At 39.8% G+C, this 18,445-nt stretch overlaps 1 protein-coding gene across 1 annotated transcript; it reads right to left on the bottom strand.

The window, feature by feature from the left end:
• Positions 1 to 17,163: 17,163 nt before the first annotated feature.
• LOC109438282 (uncharacterized) lies at positions 17,164 to 18,315 on the bottom strand. Its single transcript, XM_019718075.2, has one exon. It carries the CDS (start codon positions 18,179 to 18,181, stop codon positions 17,855 to 17,857), a length of 327 nt encoding a protein of 108 aa, XP_019573634.2. The 5' UTR covers positions 18,182 to 18,315; the 3' UTR covers positions 17,164 to 17,854.
• Positions 18,316 to 18,445: the final 130 nt, after the last annotated feature.

Below are 18,445 nucleotides of genomic sequence, written 5' to 3'. Positions count from 1 at the left end.
GTACATTCTTCATTTCAGTTATTGTATTCTTCACTTCTGACTGTTTTTTTCTTATGGTTTTTATGTCCTTTTTTATGCTTGCATCTCTTTGTTGAAGTTCTCACTAAGTTCCTTGAGCATCCTTATAACCATTGTTTTGAACTCTGTTTCTGGTAGGTTGCTTGCCTCCATTTCATATAATTCTTTTCCTGGATTTTTCTCTTGCTATTTCATTTATGATGCATTTATTTTCTCATTTTGGCTGCCTCTCTGTTTTTGTTATTATGTATTAGGTAGATTTGCTATGTCTCCCAGTCTTGGCTGGGTGGCCTTATGTAGCAAGTATTCGGTGGGGCACAGTTGCAGTCTCCCTGGTCACCGGAGCTAGATGCTTCAGGAGTGTCCCTTGAGTGAGTTATGTGTGCTCTCCTGTCATAGTTGAGCCTTGATTGCTATTGGTATGGAAGTGGGTAGGATTGACCCTCAGGCTGACTGGCTATGGGGTTTGGCCACGTCCACAGCTCATGGGCTGCTGTGCAGAGGGGCTTCCCTCACTGGGTGGGATTTGCCCCAGTGGTCTCTGCTGCCTGTTGAGACCACCTTTTGAATGTGCCACTTGTGGAGCTAATTGGGCAGTGCTCTTCTTTGGTCTGAAGCTGACCTCCAGGTATATTGATTCTGGGGCCTCTAATGAGAGACTCTAGTGCAGGCCCAGGTCACCCGCTGCCTGTGACCAGCCAGGGAGTACCTGGTAAGTGCTACAAAGCAATCTGCAGTTGTTTGCTGCCTGTGCTAAACCTGGAGGCTGGTGGGAGAGGCCACACTGTGAACCAAGGGTGTCTCCCATCAGTACTGGGCCTGGGATAGCTCCTCAAAATCCCAAGACAACCTGAGGCCTGCTGCCACCTGCCAGTTCCCTAAACTTTCAGCCACTGATAAAACCTTGTGTGGTATGCAAGTTGGGTGAGGCAAGGTCTCAGGGAGTCAGTTGAATGGGAAGAGTTGTCACCAGGTTAATGTAGACTCTGGTTTGGTGCCAGTGCTGAGCCTGGAGTGACTCAGCAAAAGTATCAGAGCACACGGAGTTCGGTCAATGCCTACCTGGGGCCCATGGATTCTGATAGTTTTCAAGAAAGAGTGCAATGCAGTGGGGCTGGCTGCTTGCAGAGAAAGTGCATCCAGCAGTGCACAAGTTAGGTGGGATGTGGTCCCAGTGAGTCAGCAGAGCACAGCAACAGAGCTCACCAGGCCAATCAGATTCAGATTTGGCCTGTGGGGCCAGGCTCTACATAGGAAAAATGGCACCTGCCTGCTGGCTGCACAGAAGAAGCACCCCTCACTGGGAAATGTCGACTGTCCTGCTGTCCTCCTCCCAAAGCCACACACCTCAGTCTGCCTGATGTATGTCTCCAAGGCCCCTAGAGTTACTGTCCTTCTACTGGAGCCAGGTGTTGTGGCAGCTCCTTTCCCCAGCCCCAGTACTCCGTGTTAGGGAGCCTAGTGTGGGGCGGGGATCCCTTGCTCCTCTGGGGGGAATCTTCATGGCTAAGATATCCCTCCTGATTCTCAACTGCCAGAGGAAGGTTTGGGGCCCATTCCACATATCCACCCTTCCTACCAGTCTCAACCTGTCTTTTTCTTTATATTTTTAGTTATATGATTTCTCTTCAGCTAGACTTCAGATGGTTCTCCAGGTTGTTTGTTATGTAATTTAGTTGTAATTTTAATCTGTTTATGGAAGGAAACAGGTACAGTGTTTATCTACTCTGCCATCTTGGATCTTCCCTCATATAAGTCTTAGTAATTTCTTTTCCTTTTTTTTTTTCTTTTTTTGCTCTTTCTTTGTTTCTTTATTTCCATGTGTTTTTTTTTATTTTATTAAATTTATTGGGGTTGGACTTCTGGAAAAATGGCGGCGTGAGGTGAGCCTCTGTAAAGCTCCCCTGGAATTTACAAAGAATCGAACAACAAAAACTCCACAAAGGACTCCCTGCACAGCAGACAGGCAAGACGAAGAGGCCCACTACCGACTGAAATCACCTACAGGTGGGAGATTCGCGAGAGTGGAGGGAGGGGGGAAGGGAGAAGTACGCAGAGATGGAGCTGCGCGGGCGCAGGACGCAGACCTAGCTCAGTGCGCCAAGCTCGCTGCTTCCCGAAACTACCGCAGCTGCGGGAGATCGGACTGCTAGGGGTCCTCCAGGGCTCCACAGGGCTGAGGGGACAGCATATAACATGGCTGAACCCAACGGTCACGGCAGAGACCTCGGAGAAAAGACTGAGGGAAAAAGGCTGAAAACGGTGGTTTAAACCCGCACTGCCGAGCAGAGAACGGAGCCTTAGGCACTGAGACCAGCCGCCCCCTCCCTCCCCTCCCAGAGCTCGCCCCGCCCCCACCTGCCCCGGTGCTAGAAGTGAAACAGTAGCAGTGTCAGATTAAAACAACAGAAAATTTGCTGTTTTGAGAACTGTGGACTGCAAACACAAATTCACAGGCCAATTAGTTCCAGCAAAGGGGAGGGAGCTGTGGAAGCAGGACCCGCTGTGGTGGTGGTCGCCGCCATTGCTCTGGGCCACCTCTCACAACTCACCCCGCCCCTGACCCCACCTATCTGGGCGGATCCCTGCAGGAGTAAACAGAACTGCTGAAATATATGGGCTCAGAATCAGGAGCTGGAAGAGCTTTGGAACATCAAAAGCTCTCCGCATACCCACTGGGACACTGTGCCCTGTGACCTAGACGAACTATTAACAGAGGAGAAGCCCGTCTCCCAGGGAATCCCCCCATTGTGTGAGAAGTTGGAATAGTGCAGAGAAAACATAGCACTACCGTGTGGGAGAAGAAAAATAAGTTGCAGTTGGAGAAATAATAAAACATTCTACCAACAAGTACTGGCAAACAAAAGAAAGACCGCTTTCTATCAACCTGTTGCAGAAGTCACTCCTGTAGATGTCTAGGAAGAGAAATAGTAAACCAGTAATCACCATGAATAACCAAGGCAACAAGATAGCTCAGAAAGAAAGTGAAAAATCTCCGGAGAAGGCACTTAAAGATACAGAAATATGTGACTTAAATGACAGAGAATTCAAGATTGCAGTTCTGAAAAAACTCAATGAGATACGAGAAAACACAGATAGGCAGTTAAATGAACTCAGAAACTCAATCAAAGAACAGCATGAGCATTTTACGAAAGAGATTGAAATCTTAAAAAAGAACCAAATAGAATTTCTGGAGATTAAGAACTCAATAGAAGAAATTAAGAATGAAATAACCAGCTTAGGTAGTAGAGTTGACCAGATGGAGCAAAGAATCAGTGACATGGAAGATAGAAACCTGGAAATGACACAAATAGAAGAAGAAAGAGACTTATGACTTAAAAGAAATGAAAGAACTCTACAAGAACTTTCTGACTCCATCAGAAAGAGTAATATAAGAATAATGGGCATACCAGAAGGAGAAGAAAGAGAGAAGGGAACAGAGAATATATTCAAACAAATTGTCGATGAGAACTTCCCAAATTTGTGGACAGAACTGGACCCTCGAATCCAAGAAGCAAATAGAACACCTAGTTACCTCAATCCCAACAGACCTTCTCCAAGGCACATTGTATTGAAGCTGTCTAAAATCAACGACAAAGAAAGAATCCTCAAGGCAGCCAGGGAAAAGGAGACGGTAACTTACAAAGAAAGCCCATTAGATTATCATCAGATTTTTCAGCAGAAACTCTACAAGCCAGGAGGGAGTGGAACCAAATATTCAAACTATTGAAAGAGAGAAACCATGAGCCAAGAATAATATATCCAGCAAAGATATCCTTTAGATATGAAGGAGGAATAAAGACCTTTCCAGACATACAGAAGCTGAGGGAATTTTCTAACACACGACCTGCACTACAAGAAATACTAAAGGAGGCTATTCGACCACCATCAACAGGGACAATTTGTGGCAACCAAAACTCAAAAAAGGGGAGAGTAAAGGCCTGAACCGGAATATGGGAATGGAGAAAGTAAGCGTGCTGAAGAAAATGGAATACTCTAAATATCAAAATTTCTTTTACGTTAACTTAAGGGTAACCACTCAAAACAAATCCAGAATTGAAATATGTACTGTAATAAAACAAGAAACAGAGGGAAATATCATAGGATACCACCACACAGAAATAAGAGACAACAACCAAAAGGCAAAGAAACAATGGAGACACGGCCTTACCAGAAAACTAAAGATAGAATGAAAGGAAATCAACACATATCAATAATCATCCTAAATGTAAATGGACTGAACTCACCAATAAAAAGGCACTGAGTAACAGATTGGATCAAAAAAGTAAACCCAACCAAATGCTGTCTCCAAGAGACACATCTCAGCTACAAGAACAAGCATAGACTCAAAGTGAAAGGATGGAAATTGACACTCCAAGCAAATGGTACCCAGAGAAAGTCAGGTGTAGCCATAATGATATCAGATGAAACAGACTTCAAGGTGAAAAAGATAACAAGAGACAAAGATGGACATTTCATAATGGTGAAGGGACTGTACAACAAGAAGACATAACAGTCATCAATATTTATGCCCCCAATCAGGGAGCACCGAAATACACCAAGCAACTACTAACAGAACTAAAGGGAGAAATTGACCAAAACACAATTATACTAGGGGACTTAAATACATCATTGACAGCTATGGATAGATCATCCAAACAGAAAATAAATAACGAAATAGTAGCCCTAAATGACACATTAGATGAAATGGACATAATTGACATTTATAGAGCACTTCATCCTAAAACATCAGACTATACATTCTTTTCTAGTGTACACAGAACATTCTCAAGGATAGACCATATATTGGGACATAAAATCAGTCTCAACAAATTTAAGAAGATTGAAATCATACCAAGCATATTCTCTGATCACAAGGCTTTGAAATTGGATATCAACTTTACTGTATTCGTTGATTGTTTCTAATAGCTTTTTGGTGGAGTCTTCAGGGTTTTCTATATATAGCATCATGTCATCTGCAAAGAGTGATAATTTAACTTCTTCATTCCCAATTTGGGTGCCTTTTATTTCTTTCTCTTGCCTGATTGCTCTGGCAAGGACTTCCAACACTATGTTGAAAAGCAGAGGTGATAGGAGACAGCCCTGTCGTGTTCCTGAACGTAGAGCAAAGGGCTTCAGTTTTTCTCCATTAATTATGAGATTAGCAGAGGGCTTGTCATATATGGCCTTTATTATGTTAAGGTATTTTCCTTCTATACCTATTTTATTAAGTGTTTTAATCATAAATGGATGTTGTATCTTGTCAAATGCTTTTTCTGCATCAATTGATATAATCATATGATTTTTGTCCTTTATTTTGTTTATGTGATGTATCACATTGATGGATTTGTGGATGTTGAACCACCCTTGTGCCCCGGGGATGAACCCCACTTGGTCGTGATGAATAATCTTTTTAATGCATTGTTGTATTCGATTTGCTAGAATTTTATTTAGGATTTTTGCATCGGTATTCATCAGAGATATTGGTCTGTAGTTTTCTTTTTGTGTGTTGTCCTTACCAGGTTTTGGTATCAGGGTAATGTTGGCCTCATAAAATGAGTTAGGGAGTACTGTCTCTTCTTCAATTTTTTGGAAGAGTTTGTGCAGGATTGGTGTTAGATCCTCTTTGAAGGTTTGGTAGAAATCAGTATTGAAGCCATCTGGTCCCGGACTTATGCTTTTGGGAAGGTTTTGGATGACTGATTCAATTTCGTTACTGGTGATCGGTCTGTTTAGATTTTCCAGTTCTTCATGGTTCAGCCTTGGAAGGCTATATGTTTCTAAGAACTTGTCCATTTCTTCTAGGTTGTTGAATTTGGTTGCATATAGTCCTTCATAGTATTCTTGGATGATCATTTGTATTTCTGTGGTGTCCGTGATAACTTCCCCTTTTACGTTTCTGATTTTGTTAATCAGTGTCTTCTCTCTTTTTATCTTAGTAAGTCTAGCCAAGGGTTTGTCAATTTTGTTAATCTTTTCAAAGAACCAGCTCTTTGTCACATTAATTTTTTCTATTGTCTTTTTGTTCTCTATTTCATTTAGTTATGCTCTGATTTTTATTATTTCCTTTCTTCTGCTGACCTTAGCTTTCAATTGTTCTTCTTTTTCTAGTTCTTTAAGGTATAACGTGAGGTTATTGATTGGGGATTTTTCTTGTTTTTTGAGATAGGCCTGTAATGATATAAATTTCCCTCTTAAAACTGCTTTCGCTGCATCCCCAAAATTTTGGTAGGATGTATTTTCATTGTCATTTGTTTCTATGTATCTTTTGATCTGTCCTCTAACTTCTTCTTTGACCCAGTCCTTCTTTAAAAGTATGTTGTTTAATCTCCATGTATTTGTGTTTTTCCCTGCTTTCTTTTTACAGTTGATATCCAATTTCAAAGCCTTGTGATCAGAGAATATGCATGGTATGATTTCAATCTTCTTAAATTTGTTGAGACTGATTTTATGTCCCAATATATGGTCTATCCTTGAGAATGTTCCATGTACACTAGAAAAGAATGTATAGTCTGATGTTTTAGGATGAAGTGCTCTATAAATGTCAATTATGTCCATTTCATCTAATGTGTCATTTAGGGCTACTATTTCGTTATTTATTTTCTGTTTGGATGATCTATCCATAGCTGTCAATGATGTATTTAAGTCCCTAGTATAATTGTGTTTTGGTCAATTTCTCCCTTTAGTTCTGTTAGTAGTTGCTTGGTGTATTTGGTGCTCCCTGATTGGGGGCATAAATATTGATGACTGTTATGTCTTCTTGTTGTACAGTCCCCTTCACCATTATGAAATGTCCATCTTTGTCTCTTGTTATCTTTTTCACCCTGAAGTCTGTTTCGTCTGATATCATTATGGCTACACCTGATTTTCTCTGGGTACCATTTGCTTGGAGTGTCAATTTCCACCCTTTCACTTTGAGTCTATGCTTGTCCTTGTAGCTGAGATATGTCTCTTGGAGACAGCCTATGGTTGGGTTTAGTTTTTTATCCAATCTGCTACTCTGTGCCTTTTTATTGGTGAATTCAGCCCATTTACATTTAAGGTGATTATTGATATGTGAGGATTTCTTGTCATTCTATGTTTAGTTTTCTGGTAGGTCTGTGTCTCCATTGTTTCTCTGCCTTTTTGTTGTCTATTATTTCTGTGTGGTGGTATTCTATGATGTTTCCCTCTGTTTCTTCTTTTATTTCAGTATATATTTCAGTTCTGGATTTTTTTGAGTGGTTACCCTTAAGTTTATGTAAAAGAAAGTTTGATATTTAGAGTATTCCATTTTCTTCAGCACACTTACTTTCTCCATTCCCATATTCTGGTTCAGGCCTTTACTCTCCCCCTTTTTGAGTTTTGGTTGTCGCAAATTGTCCCTGTTGTTGGTGGTCGAATAACCTCCTTTAGTATTTCTTCTAGTGCAGGTCGTGTATTAGAAAATTCCCTCAGCTTCTGTATGTCTGGAAAGGTTTTATTCCTCCTTCATATCTAAAGGATATCTTTGTTGGATATATTATTCTTGGCTCATGATTTCTCTCTTTCAATAGTTTGAATATTTGGTTCCACTACCTCCTGGCTTGTAGAGTTTCTGCTGAAAAATCTGATTATAAATCTATGGGCTTTCCTTTGTAAGTTACCGTCTTCTTTTCCCTGGCTGCCTTGAGGATTCTTTCTTTGTCGTTGATTTTAGACAGCTTCAATACAATGTGCCTTGGAGAAGGCCTGTTGGGATTGAGGTAACTAGGTGTTCTATTTGCTTCTTGGATTCGAGGGTCCAGTTCTGTCCACAAATTTGGGAAGTTCTCATCGACAATTTGTTTGAATATATTCTCTGTTCCCTTCTCTCTTTCTTCTCCTTCTGGTATGCCCATTATTCTTATATTGCTCTTTCTGATGGAGTCAGAAAGTTCTTGTAGAGTTCTTTCATTTCTTTTAAGTCTCAAGTCTCTTTTTTCTTCCATCTCTGTCATTTCCAGGTTTCTATCTTCGATGTCACTGATTCTTTCCTCCATCTGATCAACTCTACTACCTAAACTGGTTATTTCCTTCTTAATTTCTTCTATTGAGTTCTTAATCTCCAGAAATTCTATTTGGTTCTTTTTTAAAATTTCAATCTCTTTCGTAAAATGCTCATGCTGTTCTTTGATTGAATTTCTGAGTTCATTAAACTGCCTATCTGTGTTTTCTCGTATCTCGTTGAGTTTTTTCAGAACTGCAATCTTGAATTCTCTGTCATTTAAATCACATATTTCTTTATCTTTAAGTGCCTTTTCTGGAGAATTTTCACTTTCTTTCTGAGCTATCTTGTTGTCTTGGTTATTCATGGCAATTACTGATTTATTATTTCTCTTCCTAGACATCTAGAGGAGTGGCTTCTGCAACAGGTTGATAGGAAGAGGTCTTTCTTTTGTTTTCCAGTACTTGTTGGTAGAATGTTTTATTTTCTGTCCGACTGCAGCCTTTTTTTTCCTCTCTCACACGGTAGTTCTATGTTTTCTCTGCACTATTCCACCTTCTCACGCAATGGGGGGATTCCCTGGGAGACGCGCTTCTCCTCTGTTAATAGTTCGTCTAGGTCACAGGGCACAGTGTCCCGGTGGGTATGCGGAGAGCTTTTGATGTTCCAAAGCTCTTCCAGCTCCTGATTCAGAGCCGGTATGTTTCAGCAGTTCTGTTTACTCCTGCAGGGATCCGCCCAGATAGGTGGGGCCAGGGGCGGGGTGAGTTGTGAGAGGTGGCCCAGAGCAATGGCGGTGACCACCACCACAGCCGGTCCTGCTTCCACAGCTCCCTCCCCTTTGCTGGAACTAGTTGGGCTGCGAATTTGTGTCTGTGGTCCACAGTTCTCAGAACAGCAAATATTCTGTTCTTTTGATCTGACACTGCTACTGTTCGCCTCTAGCACCGGGCAGGTGGGGGCAGGTCGAGCTCTGGGAGGGGAAGGAGGGGGCGGCTAGTCTCAGTGCCTAAGGCTTCCGTTCTTTGCTCGGCAGTGAGGGCTTAAACCACCGTTTTCAGCCTTCTTCCATCAGTCTTTTCTCCGAGGTCTCTGCCGTGAGCGTTGAGTTCAGCCGTGTTATATGCTGCCCCCTCAGCCCTGTGGCCCATAAGTGGAGCCCTAGCAGTCCAAGTTCTTCCCTCCCGCAGCTGCGGTAGTTCCGGGAAGCAGCGAGCTCGGAGCACTGAGCTAGGTCTGTGTCCTGCGCCTGTGCGGCTCCGTCCCCGCGCAGTTCTCCCTTCCCTCCTCCCTCCACTCTCACAAATCTCCCACCTGTAGGTGATTTCAGTCGGTACTGGGCCTCTTCGTCTTGCCTTGTCTGCTGTGCACAGAGTCCTTTGTGGAGTTTTTGTTGTTTGATTCTTTGTAAATTCCAGGGGAGCTTTACAGAGGCTCACCTCATGCTGCCATTTTTCCGGACCCAAGACATCTAGTAATTTATTTTTCTTTGGACCTTTTAACCCCCAATCTGTCTAGAATATTATTGAATTTTTAATTAACTTTACATTTACTTTTCAAAGCTAATTTTACTTATTTTTAGTGAAAAATGTCAAAGGAAAACACTTAATTCTAAAACAAAAGTTTTATTTTTCCACTTTATTTTTCTTTATTCCTGGGAAGAATTAATTTTCTTCTGTGTTGTCTTGAGGTTCAAGTAGTTGAATCAGAACATTTGGAAGTTATCCATTAAGTAAAAACCGGTCACTGGTATTCAGTTGGGGTGATAGACTGCTTAGTGGAATACTCAGGTTTTCTACCATAATCAAAAAGCAATAATGACCTCATAATGAAACAGTTGGAATTAGAAAGGATCTTAAAATATATCTAATGCAGCCATATTATCTAAAACATAAATGTGATAAAGAACTTTTTTTAGAAACTCAACAATGTCATATTTGGAGATGAAAAAATGTAGTCTTCCCATTAAGAAAACAACAATACCTCGTGTTAGCACAAGGTAATCTACTAAAGAACATACCTCAAATATCAATATGCTTATAGAATCATTAACATGCTAAGCATTAAACATATATATATATATATATATATATATATAACATTTTATATATATAATTATATATAATATATATAATATTTTATATTTAATACTTGTAAATATATACATATATATTTGAAATATGAAAGAGTTAAAAGGGAAAAACTGTAGTATGCAAATGACTATATGACCTAACAAGTTAGATATCATCATTTTAAAATGGGGGAGAATGAGTATAGTCTAGGCAAAAAAAATGTTTAAGTGTTTTTGATAATAATTGGTAGAATAATACTGAATTATTATTTTGATATTGTTGTTGGGTAAAGCAAGTGAGTAATTATGGGATATTCTAATTCAGTCATATATTGTGTCCTTTTGAATGTAAACACTCTCCATGTGGAAGAAAAAAGGTACAAGTACAATATAGAAGTTAAATAAAAACTCCATTATCCTCAATTGGAAATTACAGTATGAACTCGGAAGTATTTAGATGATAGATGGATAGATGATGATAGATGATAGCTAGATAGCTAGATAGCTAGATAGCTAGATAGCTAGATAGCTAGATAGCTAGATAGCTAGATAGCTAGATAGCTAGATAGCTAGATAGCTAGATAGATAGATAGATAGATAGATAGATAGATAGATAGATAGATAGATAGATAGATAGATGCTTTGTCAACTTGGCCTAGAAACAGTAACCAACTCAGTAAAATTGAGCATCTCTAGTACCCATAATTTGGTTTCTAAATCTTGCAAGAATGAAAGTGACATAAAGACATTTTCAGACACAACAAAACTGAGAGAGTTTGTCTCCAGCAGAGTACCTAAAGGAAATTTTAACAGCAAAAATGACAGAAAATGATCCCAGATGAGTTAAGAGCAGAGAATAGGTTAAATATTTTGTTGGGTTTAAAATACATGTATTGAATTAAAATACGTATGACACTAACATATTGGTCAGGATGGATATAAATAGGTTTAAAATGTTCTAAGTTCTTTGCATTATTTAAGAAAAGGACAAATTTATCAATATTAGATTTTGATCATTTTAACATGCTTCTTATAATTTCTATTATGGCTACTAAAAAAATAGGAAAAGTGTATAATTTCCACACTAAGAGAAGGTAACATGGGTAAGGCAGGAAAGAAAAAAAAAAAAAAACACAGGAAAGTGGTACAAATAAAAAGAACATAATAAGAGAGAAGATTGAAGCCCAAAGATATCAGTAATTACAAAATGTGATAAGTAGATCAAATACTCAAGGTAAATGATAAAGAATATTGAAACATAAGGATACAAAAAGGTTGAAAATGAAAGTGTCTAATAAAGGATGCAAACGCTAGCCAAAAGAAATTGGTGTGTATATCACTTTTAAACAAAATAGAATTCAGACTAAAATCATTACTAGAGAGTTTCCCTGGAAATATATCACCATTTTAAATTTGTGTGCAGCTTATAGTGCCTTAAAATATATAAATCATATTCACAAAATAAATGAAACATTATATAAAAATTGAAAACTATAAAGAGATAGACAAATACAAAATAATAGTTGGGGATTTTAACCTATCTTAGTAATTAACAGAAAAGGCAGACAAAAATCTGTGAGACTACAGGGAGAAGACATCTATCCACAAGCCAAGGAGAGGCCAACCCTGCCTCTCCTTGTTCTTGGGCTTTTGACTTTCACAAGTATGAGAAAGTAAATGTTTGTTGTTTAAGCCAAAAAAGAAAAAAACCCACAAAAATCAGACTATGGAAGAACATCACGTACCCAATTGACCAAAGAACATATATAGAACACTGCACCCAACTACTGCAGATTGTAAGGTTTTTCAAGCTCTCTTGACATATAATACCACCATACACATCAAAAATGACCATATTCTGGGCCATTAAGCAAATTTTAATTTATTCCAAAAGATTGAAATCATATGTAGTGTGTTTCCTAAATCAAATGCACTTATGCTAGAAATTAGTAACAATGATAATTGGGAAAGCCCCATATATTTGAACTTTAAAAATATATTTCTAAATAAATAAGACAAAGAAAAAATTACAATCAACATTGAAATAAGTTCTAAATTGATAATGATAGTACATTTAAAAAATTTTTGAGACAATATAGCAGTATTTAGAGAGGAATTTATATTAATAAATACACAGAAAAGAAAGGACAAAATTAGTAAGCTAAATAAGCATCAATCAAGAAGTTAAAGAACAGCAAAATTAAAGTAGAAGGAAGGAATAGAATTCAGATTAGAAATTAATGACATAGATAACAAATATATAATAGGGAGAATCAATATAGCTTGAGCGAAACTAGTAACACTGATCCAGATGAAAAAGAGAAGTCACAAATAAGTAGCAGAATGGAAAAAAGCTTATTTCATTACATAATCTGGAGACTTTTTAAAAAAAGGAAATGGGAGAATATTATGAATTTGTTTATACCAGTAAATTTGAAATGGACAGATTCCTAGAAAAATACTAAAATGAACACAATAAAAATAGGAAACTATCACCGTTTTAAAATTTCAAAAAAAAATAATTCATAATTAAATCATTCCACAATAAAAATTTTAAGACCGGGGGCTTCACTGACAAGTGCTCCAAAATAATTAATTAGAAAGTACTCCAAACAGTTTTTCATATCCCTGTGGCAATATTGTAGTTACCAATTTGTGCTTTCAAATCCCCTCACCTTCTCCCACATCCCCTGCGGCATAGGGAACAGAGTCAATGGAATTTTAACAGCTATATGGAGTCAATGGAATTTTAACAGAGAGGTAGGATGTTGGGGGAGGGAGGTTATCACTTTGTGAGGGGTGTAAATGTCTAACTAGTTTAAGTTCGCCTGAAACTAGTTATATATATATATATAATATATATATATATATATATATATATATATATATATATGACTCCAATTTTATACAATTCTTTGAAAGAGATGAAAATGGTTAGCATAACATAGATACCAAAACCCATAAAAGAAACTATGAGAACATGACATGTCAGTTTCACTCATGATCGTGTATGCTTATATCCTTAACAAAGTATAGCAGATAGACTCCAGAAATAAACTGCTAGAAGATAATTTTTAAACAAAATACAATTATGACTCTCATAATATTAAACACACACATCAAATATTTTATTTATCAGTTAATTGAGAGAACTCATAAACTAGTTCACAGGAAAGAATTTAAAACCATGCATTAATGCTGACATTTACAAATAGATGAAAACCTGGCTTTTATCATAGAGGGTAGGGAAAATAATTAATTGTCCCTCCCCTGGGCAGAATTAACTTGCATGTCTACAGATAAGAATCATTTGCATTGCTACCAATTATCTATAATTTACAGAGTTGTAAAACAGCTCAAAGACTATGAAAGACACAGTTGCCGGAAAATCAGAAAACCTGAAATTAGAAAATTCCTTGTTTTTCATTAAGAATACAAAATAATCCTTTTGGTCCATTTCCAAGCTTTTCACAAATTTTCCTGTTAATTTAAAAAGCATAATTGCCATGCAGGGTGTCAGGCGGGGTCTCAGCTCCTGCTCTCCACATAAAAACGCAGGATATGGTGAGGCCAAAAAGGAACACCCACAGAGCCATAGATAGGGGAGTCATACCACTATAGTCTCGCTGGTGGCTGGGTTGGAGACATAGGAAACAGGAGCCACAGGATCCGCAACCCTCACTCCGCCGTTTGCTGGCTCAGCCACCATCTTCTTGCTAGCCCCCATTTTCTGCTAGCGTAGCCACAGCAGTTATATTAGTGGCCAATGGCTCACTGGTTACAACTGATGGCCAACTAGCCACAGCTGATGGCCATCCAATCACAGTTGATGGCCATTTACTACCTTTCCACGTGAGGCCGAGAGCCTGGAAACTGCACTCCTGGCTCTGTCCCCACAATAATATATCATGACCAAGTTGGGTTTATTCTAGGTATGTCAAGTCAGTTTGACTTTATAAAATCAATGAATGCAATTCATTACATTTTCTCCTAATGGATTAAAGAGACAATCCTATGATGGCTTAATATATGCAGAAAGTAATTTTCTGATAAAATTTAATACCCACTCTTGATTTTGAAAAAGAAAAGAAAATTCTTAGCAAACTAGGACTAGAATAGAATTGCCTTAATCTGTCAGCGGATAGATACAACAAACTTACAGCAGACATTCATTTAATAATAAAACACTATCGCCCTCCTACAAATCAAGTACTGTCCTGTCTTCTGACAAATGAGTGGGAGTGGATCTGGAGAAACAGAGTCCATCCCACAGCCAGGCTTGGATAATAGCCTCAAGGAAACAACTTAAGTATCCCTTAATGCAAGAGATCACGTCTTCCTCACTGGTGCTGATTCTTAAGTTCTTTCTCAGATATGAAGGGAGGAGATTTGGTTAATTATACTCCATAGAGCACTTTAGAATTTATCTGCCAGTATCCTTTCTGCTCAGGGTCACCACTGAGATGTTAACAATCCAGAACCAATTCTCTTAGAAACCCAATGTATATGAAAGGTACCTCACAAGCCAAACAGAAATGCATGTGTGAGCAATATTTTCCTCTCCAGGAAAATACATCTCTTGAATAGCACAGTATTCAAGTGCTAAGGTGCTTATTGCAGCCATTCTGCCTGTACGAAGCAGAAAACCAAGTGGAACAATTAAAGCTATTTGCAAGAAAGGGCTGCACCAAAGAGGGAAAGAGTGTTAGCATTACCGCCCGTACAAAATAAAATGGTGTGCGGGTCTCTGAGTGACTGTCCCAGCTGGATTGCCACTGAGAAGGGAGGGCCTGCTGGGACCTGCCCAGGATGCCCTGGGCTGGCATACTTGTGGGAGCCACTTCTTTTTATGGAAGTTCTAATGACCTCTCTGGGGACATAATACCTCTGCCTGCTGGCACTGACTGCTGCCTTCAGAGCTAAATGGCATTCTATTTGCCACGGCATTTGGGCGCAATGGTCACCCCTAACTTCTCAGGCCAAGTTGTGTGGAAGAGTCGTCCAGGGGATAAAGAGACAGCCAAGTCTCTTAACAGAGCCAAGGACCGTGAGTAAGGGATTTGTAAGGGAGGCCCATATTTCCGCAGGCTCTAGACCTTCAGGGAAATTATGTCAAGTTGAGGGTGGGTAGAAGGAATGATAAGCTGTGAAAGCAAGTCAAATAAAATAGTGTGATAAGGATAAATAGTCTAGGAATACCCTATTGTTGGGGATCATCAGTGGTTTTAAAAGAAGAGAGTTCAGCTCATCACTAAAGACCAGGATTGGGTCTGTGCCTATGGCGGGGTGGGGGGGTGGGGGGGTGTTCCTGTGGGGCGGGGGGGGAGGGGCAAATGTGAGGACCCCAGACAGGGTAAGGGAGTAGCTGCGCTGAGGAGCAGGGAAGAACTCCAGAAGACCAGGTAGTGATGGGAGACAGTGGGGAGACCCTAAACAGCTCTGTGGGCAGAGGGGCGTCCCCGGGCTCAGGAGGCTGGTGTTGCTCTAATCTGGCTTTATTGTGACTTCGACTCCTGGTTAAGTCACACAAACGCACTTCTAGTGCTCTTTCCTTTTACTCTCACACACGCTCCCCAGTTGCCCACACAGAAATATGTGGACATTTGTGCAGGTGTGCATCTCCCGGCAATCCTCCACTTTCCCCACTGCCCACCTTCCGAGTTGGGCAGGAGGGAAGTGTCATATCCCACGCATGGCCCTCTTCTACCAAGTCAGTAAAGTTTAAATAGGTGCAGATTTGTGAAGCACATTGCACATTTTTTAAATCACTTTTGCCCCTAGACGCTTACAGTAAGTGTGCCACTACTACAACAAATGTAACATTATATAATTATTGATGACTTTCCTATAAGCTCTTTGAAGGCCCACCCGTGCTTAATTCTCGTTGAGTCAGTTACCTAGCAGGATGCCTATATAGAGTATGTCCTTAGTAAAAGAAGAATGGAGACTGACTGGAACAGAGAAATTGTGATTACTTCCATATCACATAATACCAATATTTTGGAGTATTATTTGTGCCATAAGCATTGGTTTACGACGTGAGCACATTATCCTGAAATACTAAGGCATTTCCACAGAAACTAGTCCCGTGAGAGAGTCAATAAGAGAAGGGTTCCTTGAGCAAAGAAGTTTGGGAAATACTTCCCAAATCCATTTCACAAGCCCCTCTTTGAGTTGCAGCATGCACGTTCGCATATTAGCATCTGAAGGACCTGAAGGAGAACTTGCATGTACAAAATGTCATCACAACCTCTGGTTTGAAGTTGTGAATGTACGAAGAAAAATAAGTGAATTAAACATCTGAATGTAACAACATATTTCTTTTTTTGTCTCTTTAGGGGGTATATAGAAATTCCATTAGGCTGATTAGAGTTCATCTTCTGAAATAGTTTCTTCAAGATGAGCTCATGGGTCCTATATTCCTTGATTTCTGGTGCATTTGAAAATGCCTTTATACATGCATGACATATTGACTCTGTATAAAATTCATGTGGCATTTTTTCCTCACTTGGGTTCTGTAGGCATTTACTTTCTCTTAGCACTGAATGTTGTCATGGGGGAATCTATTATGTGTTGAAAACATAATTCTCATAGAAATGTAGTGAGCACGTTTCATTGTTTCGCTTAACTGATTAATGGTGCAACCATTGAGGAGGAGAAGGGGGCTGGGTTGGACTAAGGAAGAGGAATTTTCCCCTAACACTGTCAACTCACGTTTAACATCCTTTTGCTCTCCTATTGCCTGCTTGTTGTTGGTGCTGTTGCTGTTGTTTGAGGGCCTCTTTCTCCTTTAGTGCCTGTTTTGTGGAACTATAATTTTAACCTAGTGAGTATTCTTTAGCTGCCTAGTGTTTGTTTCCTCCCCTGTAGGATCTTTGAATGGCTTCCATGGTCATTCCCCTTTCAAAGGAAGCCCACTGTCTCCTAGCTAAGGCTAAATGCTGGTGTTGGTGCTGGGTCAACTAGCAGCTTGGACTTAGTTCTGTCGTTTCTAAACATGTTCTCATCAACACTGTGCTCTGTGCATGTCCCTGCTCCTCATTTTCAAGTAGTTCATATGTCTGAATGCATGAATGAATGCAAAATCGTATTTTCTTTTTCTTTTTTTTTTTTTGTTAGAACAACTCAGCAAAATAAAATTCCGGTTTATTGTTGGACAACATTGTTTCACACATACATCAAACAGGCCAAAAAAAATAAACAGCAACTTCATAGACAAAAAAAGGAAAAAAAAGAAACCTTTTATCTTTGGCCTTTTTAACCATCTCATACAAACCAACTACTTATAGTACAGCTAAGTACATACACAAAAAAAGTTACTGGAATGCTCGGAATAAGATTGTTTTTTTGTTGTTGTTTTTGCTTTTTTTACAAGGTTTTTTTTTCTCCTTTGAGATTATAATGAACATGGTCACACCACAAGTAAAGTCGGAAGTAGGACAGAGAATGCTCCAAAGGCTGGTTTTGTCATCACGAGATCATTAAAAATGGCTGACCCCTAACAATATGTACAAAAATATAAAATGTAAATAAAAAATACAAACAAATTTTCCTTTTTAAAGTACTTTTAAGAAAAAAAGCAGGGCCTTGGAAGTTTTGGTTCTTTTTTCCTCCCCTGTTGCAAATTCACGTTGTGGTTTTGGTTGGGTGGTGGAGAGCGTGTCATCATCTGCGGGTGGCACTGCCCGTGGGGGCGGGCAGGCGGGCGGGACTCTCTACTCGAAGGTGACCACGTTTAGATTCTGAGACGGGAAGTGGAAGGTGAATAGGTCACGGTGGCCTTTTTTATTTTTAAGTTTAACTTTTCCTTTTTTTGCTGTCTAGTCATCTTCATCAGTCTTCTGCTTCTTGATGTCAACATCGTCATCCTCATCATCGTCAGCTGCCCGCTTGCCCGTAGTTGCCTCAGCCTCCTCATCTTCATCCTCTTCCTCACCATCACCTTCCTCCTCCTCCTCCTCCTCCTCTCCTCCTTCTTCCTCTTCTTCATCTACCTCATTGTCAGCCTCCTGCTCCCCATTTTTCTCATTAGCGTTCCCGTTAGCAGGTGCGTCTCTTCCATTTTCTGCCTCCTCCACAACTTCCTTCTTCTCCTTTAAGTCCTTGGTGGTGATCTCGGAGCTGGTGTCCACGGCCGCGTCTGACATGGTGGGGCACGCCAGTGATCCTAAGCATCGGATTAGAAAGAAAGCGAGAGTTCGAGGACTCTAGCGAAAAAGCTGCCGGAGTCCGCGGCGGCGGAAGAGGCGCGCGGCGGAGGTGGTTGCGTCGAGTGGGAGCCAGACACCCGGAACAATGCAAAGATGGCTTTTCAGAGCAGCCAGTCAAAATCGTATTTTCATGATGCATTTTCCTAGTGTTTTGGTGACGTAGCCTGCCACAATCACAAAGGCTCTTTTGCTTTTAGAGAA

Source organism: Rhinolophus sinicus, linkage group LG07, assembly GCF_036562045.2.
Source record: "Rhinolophus sinicus isolate RSC01 linkage group LG07, ASM3656204v1, whole genome shotgun sequence".
Classification (NCBI taxonomy): Eukaryota; Metazoa; Chordata; class Mammalia; order Chiroptera; family Rhinolophidae; genus Rhinolophus; species Rhinolophus sinicus.
Note: the sequence above shows the minus strand (reverse complement) of the source record. Positions and strands in the feature narration are given on the sequence as shown.